The sequence below is a fragment of the Mustela erminea genome, chromosome 5 (genome assembly GCF_009829155.1).
Source record: "Mustela erminea isolate mMusErm1 chromosome 5, mMusErm1.Pri, whole genome shotgun sequence".
Lineage (NCBI taxonomy): Eukaryota > Metazoa > Chordata > Mammalia > Carnivora > Mustelidae > Mustela > Mustela erminea.
Window position 1 is genome coordinate 33,611,870 of NC_045618.1, and position 7,811 is coordinate 33,619,680.

At 55.4% G+C, this 7,811-nt stretch overlaps 1 protein-coding gene across 1 annotated transcript; it reads right to left on the reverse strand.

The window, feature by feature from the left end:
• Nucleotides 1-787: 787 nt before the first annotated feature.
• Nucleotides 788-6,383, reverse strand: NR2E3 (nuclear receptor subfamily 2 group E member 3). Its single transcript, XM_032341651.1, has 8 exons — nt 6,299-6,383; nt 5,641-5,767; nt 5,353-5,456; nt 5,013-5,261; nt 4,751-4,926; nt 3,645-3,891; nt 3,285-3,390; nt 788-920 (listed from the first exon to the last, which is right to left on the reverse strand). Exons 1-8 carry the CDS (start codon nt 6,378-6,380, stop codon nt 788-790), a joined length of 1,224 nt encoding a protein of 407 aa, XP_032197542.1. The 5' UTR covers nt 6,381-6,383.
• Between the last annotated feature and the right edge of the window lie 1,428 nt (nt 6,384-7,811).

Below are 7,811 nucleotides of genomic sequence, written 5' to 3' on the forward strand. Positions count from 1 at the left end.
GCTTCTGCCGTCTGGTTTGTCTGGCCTGTCCACCCATTTTGTATAAGCAGAAGCTGTGCTTGGCAAAGTTCTTTCACTCTACCTTTACATCTGTGACATTCATCCACGTTGTCACATGTATTGGCCATTCATTCTTTTTTTTTTTTTTTAAAGATTTTATTTATTTATTTGAGAGAGAGACAGTGAGAGAGAGCATGAGCAAGGAGAAGGTCAGAGGGAGAAGCAGACTCCGCATGAGCTGGGAGCCCGATGCGGGACCCGATCCCAGGACTCCGGGATCATGACCTGAGCCGAAGGCAGTCGTCCAACCAACGGAGCCACCCAGGTGTCCCTGGCCATTCATTCTTGATTGCTACTTTCCATTAAATGAATCTACCACAACTTATTAATTCATCCTACCGCCCACATACAGTTAGGGGCTCTTCTGAATAAAGCTGCTGTGAATTTTTTTAAGATTTTACTTATTTACTTGATAGAGACACAGTGAGAAAGGGAACACAAGCAGAAGGAGTGGGAGAGGGAGAAGCAGGCTCCCCACTGAGCAGGGAGCCCAATGTGAGGCTAGATCCCAGGACCCCGGGATCATGACCTGAGCCGAAGGCAGATGCTTAACGACTGAGCCACCCAGGAACCCCCTGCTGTGAACATTTTTAATCATATCTTTTGGTGGACATTTCTGCTTGGTATACATACCTACGGGGGAATTGCTGGGTCACAGGACAGGTGAATGAGTGGCTTCAGTAGACTGTTTTCCAGAGTAGTTGCACCCATTTTACAGCCACCTCCCTCAGTTTTTGAACATATCACAAAGGAGCTTTTCCATTGGAGTATTCCCTATGGTCTTGCGGAAAAAGAGGAGCTCAACTCGTTCAGAAGTGATAAACCTCAAAGACGGGAGAAGCAGGAGCAACTTCCCAAACCTAAACAGGAGAGAGGACACCATCAGTTTTTTGTGTGTGTGTTTTGTTTTGTTTTGTTTTAATTTATTTGACAGAGAATGACATCACAAGTAGGCAGAGAGGCAGGCAGAGAAGCAGGCTCCCTGCTGAGCAGAGAGCCCAATGTGGGGCTCTGTCCCAGGACCCTGAGATCATGACCTGAGCCGAAGGCAGAGGCTTAAACCACTGAGCCACCCAGGTGCCCACCATCAGTTTTATTACCAGCTTCTGAGCATAAGTCATGTAGTCAGTGGGATAAAAATAGCAAATAAATACTGTTTATTGTGTGCAAAGATTATGTTATATTAATAATAAGCTATATTAATGTTATATAAAATGTACTAATCATTTATATGACTCTTAGTATAATTATGAGATGTATAATTGAGTAAGAATCTAAATTCGCCTCCATGAGCCCCCTAGAGTAGCCATTAGTGAAAGAGTTCTGAAGTGGAAGTGTAATTTTTGTGGATGAGAGAGAGAGAAAAAAAATTTTTTTTAAAAGGGCTCAAGTTGACTCTTGATCTCAGCTCAGGTCTTTTTTTTTTTTTTTTTTTTTTAAAGATTTTATTTATTTATTTGACAGAGAGAGATCACAAGTAGACGGAGAGGCAGGCAGAGAGAGAGAGAGGGAAGCAGGCTCCCTGCTGAGCAGAGAGCCCGATGCGGGACTCGATCCCAGGACCCTGAGATCATGACCTGAGCCGAAGGCAGCGGCTTAACCCACTGAGCCACCCAGGCGCCCCTCAGCTCAGGTCTTGATCTCAAGGTCACGAGTTCCAGCCCCACCTCGCAATCCACACTAGGTGTGGAGCCAAATGAGTGAATGAGTGAATGAATGAATGAGTGAATTGATCAATCAATCAATCAAACCATTTGCTAATCAAGGGTCCCCAGTGCCGAGAAAGTAGGTGAAGCCCCAAAAGAGAGATGGGAGGGATCAGCAGAGGTCAGTGCTCGACATCAAGGAGGCCACTTCCAGTGGGCCAGCTCCACACTCAACTCCCACTGTGGAGGTGTGTGGGAGGCCTTCCCTATCTCCCAGTTATTTGCAGGACCTTTTTTTTTTTTTTTTTCAACCCAAGGGCTTTCTTTATTTTCCAAGTGCCAAGTGGGTGGGACAGAGAAGTTGTGCACCTCTCACTTGTTCCTTCCTGCTTGTTTTTCTGCGCTAGGGAGTTTCAGAAAGAAGTAACCAGAAAGTCAAGTACAGAAACTGTTTTTCAAACTGTAGGAATTCATCCCCTAGTGGGTGTGAAATTAAATTTAGTGAGTAACCACTGGCCACGCTCTCAGCCTCTCTGTAGCTACCGCCCCCAAACCCAGCCACGGGCAGGCTCTCATCCATGCATGTGGCTTAGCCAAATGCATCCCTAGGAGATGCTCCCCTGCAGCTCCAACAGACCTGATCATGTTCCCTCAAAACTGCATCTTCCTCCTGACTTTCTTTCTTTTTTTTTTTTTTTTTAAAGATTTTATTTATTTACTTGACAGACAGAGATCACAAGTAGGCAGAGAGGCAGGCAGAGAGAGGAGGAAGCAGGCTCCCCGCTGAGCAGAGAGCCCGATGCAGGACCCTGGGATCACGACCTGAGCCCAAGGCAGAGGCTTTAACCCACTGAGCCACCCAGGCGCTCCCTGACTTTCCTTTTCTTGATTCCCGCTTCTCCCAAATAGCACATCCTCTTTTGCTCCTTACATCCATCCAAGTGCCAAGTCAGACGCATTCTGACTCCTGGAGGCCCCTGCAACTGTTCTCTCCCTTCCATTCCCTATAGCCACTCCCAGAGAGCAGGACTCCCCTCCACTCCCCTGGAGGCTGGCAGTGTGTGCTTCCCTCCCTGATCCTGTACTCTGGACTCACTCTAGCTCTGCGTACAACACCCTCCTGCTCAAAAACCCGCAGTGGCTCCCCTCTGCCTACCAAATCACATACGGCCTTCAGCTGGCATTCAAAGTCCTGGACAGGCCGGCCCACGAACGCTGTCCTAGCTTAGTCTCCCACCTTCTCACTGGCAGCAATCTGTTACACCTTCCAGACTGGCCTCCTGTCCTAGGTATCTGTAGAAATACATAGAGACATAGGTATCTGAACCCTCACTATCTGATGGGGTGGTCCTCAGCTGGAATGGGGTCACTGTGCTGGACATCCAGGGGAGGCAGCAACTTTGTCTTCTGCTCATTTTGGTCCCCACTCCTGCAAACTGGCACACAGGGGATGCTGGATTCATGCTTGGTTGAAGCCATCTAATCAGTGACACCAGAGACAGGGTCAAAGAGGTGGGGGTTGGGGGAGGGTAAAGAGACGAAGGGACAGATGGGCAGGAAGGCTCATGCTCAGGTCACCTCACGGGCTGGCTGGGGTGGTGCGCCTTGCTGTGCTGGCTCAGCATCACTTGGGACTGGTCCTGCAACGCTTCCACGTGCTCAGGATCCTTCAGGCCCCGAGTTTCTGGAAAGATGCACCGGCAGTGAGCTCTTCTCCCAGGGCGCCCTGCCCGCCCCCATCGCAGTCAGCCAGCACCCTCAGGAGGGGTGAGGCCAGCCCTGCACCTCACTCCTCCTGCTCCCTAGGGAGGAGGCCTTCACACCCCGAGCCCATGTGGGGTGGTGGAGGCAGAAGGAGAGGCAGAAGGAAATCACTGGAATTCCCATTCTTTAACCCCCAACCACATTTCCGTAAGGCTTGGGCAAAGACTCAGGGACCTGGTTTGAAGAGGACCAGGGCCTTCATGCAGGCGAACTCTGTGGGGTCCACCGCCAGTGCTCGGAACCTTGAGATTGTCTCTTGCAGGATGCGACTCTCGGCACCGGCCAGTGCCAACCGGCCCTGGGAGCTGCCGGCAGTGGAGGCCTGAGGCGGTGCCAGCAGAGGGCAGCTGTCCAGAGGCAGAGACCACTGTATGGCCCCGAGGAGGAAGAGTTCACTCCATGCCTCTTCCAGCAGAATCACCTGTGCTCAAAGAAAGAGTGAGCATGATGGCTGAGATGCAACATCTGTGGCTTAGGCTGAGCCTCTGCTACCTTCTCTGGGGCGCTAGGAAAGGAAGGGCTGTTCCTGGATACCCAGACCATCTCCTGACCTCCATCTGACATTGACCCAGGGGCCCTGGGGCTCTGAGATTTGGTCTGATCTGGTGCAAATGCCTAGGCTCCAAGACACTCTATGCATTCCCTCCAGAGCCTCAACTGGAACATTTAGGAAAGCCTAGAGTTGTGGAAGTTGGGCAGCCGCAGGGACAGTCTCCACGGGCGTCCAAGCTAAGCGTGCTCAGGAGACTCAGCCTGACCTCTGAGCGGCTCCATCCAAGGCACTGGCCAAGGGCTGAGACCCTCAGTGCGCCTCTCTTCCTGGGTTTATCATGACACATAAGCTCAAAGGGAAGTCCTATAGGTGAAAAGGTTAGGTGGGAACTCGAGCCCTGAAGTCACAGTCATCTGTGCTCCTAGAGAGCACCAGAGTCTCCCACGTGCACTACTGCACTACTGTGGGAATGCAGACTGCCCTGTCACACACAGAGGTACTCCAGGAGGAGAGAAGACCCAGGGGGTCACAGGCACTACCTTCAAAACCCTGTGTGGCCCTAGCCAACATCATCCCCGAGAGACCATGCTCCCCTCTGCCCAGAGATGGGCTCGCCCCCAATGGTCACATCCCTGAGACATGGATCCCTGACCAACACTGACTCAGAGACACGTGCCTCCCAACTGCCGCCAGCCCTGAGCTCCGGGCACCTCCTATCATCACCTGCACAGGGGTGTATGCCCTCCCAACCCAGCTGAATCAAGTGCATCCCAAAACACACACATACCTGATCGCGGAAGGGCAGGTTGGAGAACACAGGCAGGTTCTTGGCCCACTTGACAGCCATAAAGAGAAGGCGAGCCGATGTCTCATGGATGCTGTCCAGGCCACAGGGTGATGAGGAGGAGTATGGGGATGAGGGAAACTCGGGATCATTGCTGGTGACGTCAATATTCTCATCAGCTGTTGGAGGAGGGGATGGGGACATTAACCCCTAGTCTGTGGCAGGGACAGGGGCTGCTCAGGGCCCCAGTTGCCCTCCCACTTACCATCCTCTGGCTCCAGCTTAGCACATGTTTCGGCTGTGATAAGGCTGGTCAAGAAGTGGTGGTGCCCGGGCGGGGTGAGGGCCCCAGGCCCCAGGGCTCTGGCTGCAGAAACAGGCATGGGGTCCCGCGGGCTGGGCCCTGCCGGGGCCAGGGGGGCCACCAGGGGCTCCAGCCGGGTCTCTGCGTCTGATTCCATGCCCGCCAGCCGGACCTGGGCCGTGCTTCGTGGCTGGCGTTCATTCTGCACAGCTGGGGAGGCAGGAAGGGTCAGGACCACCCCTCCTCAGTCTTGGACTGCTGTCTCTTCCTCACTCCTCTCTGGGTCTGGGGCCCGACTCACCGTCCTGGTTCATGCCCTCCTGCAAGCACTTCTTCAGCCGGCAGGCCTGGCACTGGTTCCTGTGGGCCTTGTCCACCGGGCACATCCCCGCCCCCACCTGGCACCTGCCGGCAGAAGGGTGCCCACCCTGGTGTCAGCGTCCCACCCATCAAGGCCCAGGACTGTGGGTTTGGATATGTTTGGCCCAGCCCCTTTTCCCCAGAGCATCCCGTAGCCCTCCTGGGGTCCCGCAGGGGTGGGGGCGGGGCGGGGGGGCATTGCGGGCGGGGGGTCTTGCCCTCCCCCCACCGGTAGATGAGCCTCCGCCGCACACTCCGCTTGAAGAAGCCGCTGCAACCGTTGCAGGCGTAGATGCCGTAGTGCTTCCCGCTGCTGCTGTCTCCACACACGCGACACTGCAGCGAGGGACCCATGCCTAAGGGGCAGGGGCCGGGCTGGGTCACTCCCCCTTTGCAGCGAGCCCTTCTCCCCACCCAGTCCCATTCCCAATCCCCACACACAGTACACACACCCCGGCCTCTCATCCAGACACCGCACCCTGCCATCCTCCCAGACACCACACCCTGCCATCCTCCCAGCCAGCTTCTCCCCTCCCTCCGCTTTGCAACCCAGGTCCATTCTCTGCATGCGCCTGCTCGCCCACCCCCCCCTTCCTGGCTGCAGGTGGCCTCAGGCTCCTCATCCCACATAAACCTCCAGGACCACACACCCGGGGGGGAGCTCTTAGGCCAGACCCGGAAGAATGCTTCTCTCTCCTTTCTTTTCCCATCAATTCAGCTGTCCCATCCTGGCTCTGCTGACCCCTGCCTTTCTAGGATTCTGAGTGTGCTGGCCTGGTCCTTCACTCTTGGCCACAGCCCTCGGAGCTCCTTATACGGTCCCTGCCAACCTCGGGTCCACACTGCACTCCCCAAGGGCCCAGACCCTACCTCCAGGAAAGCCCTACCTGTTGGCTGGTCTCCCAGGCCCCATCTGCCGGGAGACTCCTTCCTGGAAGCAGCCACAGTGGCTGGCTCAGCCGCAGCCATGCTGGAGCTCGCGCTAGGGCAGTGGGCCCAGGGCTAGCGCGTCCCAGGGCAGCTTTCACCTTCCTTCTGGAAGGAGGCCTCCCGAGTGGGCCCAGCCTCAGCCTTTCTCTTTGGACCTCTGTCCCTCTCTTGGTGCTCCTGTGTCCTACTTCTCCTTCTCCCCCTCCATGGCCCTGGTGGTCTCCCTCCCTCCCAAGCCTCTCCTGTCTGTCCCCTTGTCTCCTGTCTCTCCGTCTGTCTAAACTCAGAGCTGCCCCAACTTCCCCTCACAGCAGCGGCTCTGGCTCTAGGAGATTTCTCCCAGGGCAGTGCTGGACGCAGCTTATGATCCTCTTAATCTTTACTGTCTCCACAGGGGATCAACCAGCCACACCTGCAGCGTTACCAAGGTGCCCCCGGGGCCCGTGGGTCCCGCTGCCCCCCCTCGCTACCACCCCCTTGCTGCCCAGTGTTCCTGGTCCCCTCTGCTCTGTGCGCTCAGCCTACTGGCCCTCCAATGCCAAATCTTGAAGGGAGGTGTAGATTCCGGGTTCCCCAGGACTTTAAGTCTTTTTGAGCTGCTTGGCGTGTGTCTGGGAACAAGTGCGTATCTGGGAGCTGTGTGTCAAGTGGGTGCGTGTGAGGTTCAGTGTTCACTGTGGCTTCGGCTTTCCACCCTCAGGTTCCCACCTGAGCCCTTGATAAGGAACCACGTAGGGCCCAGGACCTTCAGATCCTGGAAGGGTTCTCCCCACATATTTAGCATGGAGGTGGGTCCCATCACACTGAGAAAGGGTCTCCTGTAGGGTCTGGGGCTGGCCTGGAGGCAGGAGGGCCTGGGGCCCAAGATGGAGAGTCTCCTTCAGGAGCGGAAGAAGCTGGGGAGCAGGGCTCTCAGGACAGGGGAGGGCGTGAGAACACAGCCTCTGAGCCTGGCTCCAGGCAATTGGGTGGCCTCCCTTCCTTTCCCTGACCCTGCCTCACCTTCCCAGGCAGGCTGACCTCTCTGCTGTCCCCAAACCCCACCTTCCCAGCTCAAGCCCAGTGTGATTGTGAGATGAGGAGGCCAAAGGAGGAGCCTGGGCCTCCTTGGACCAATCCAAGCGGGAGTGTGGAGAGAGCCCAGACAGCGCCAAATTTCAATCCCTGCTCCCACTCAGGCCAGTCACACGGCCCAGCCCTGAGCACGTGATTTAGCCTTTCTGAGCTTCAGTTTCCATGGTCTGTGAAAAGGGGTATCGAAAGTTTCAGAGCCCAGTACTCAGTAAGAGCATAATACACGATAGGGGCAGTTATGATGATGATTTCTCTGAGAAGGTCACAGAGCAAGCCTCAGGAAATTTGCCTTTCCTTTCCCTGCTTCTCTATCCCCACCCCCATGCTCACCCCCACCCCTCCCTGCCCAGGACAGAGCAGCCCTGGGGTTGGTTGGGAGGGCACCACCTACCCTCA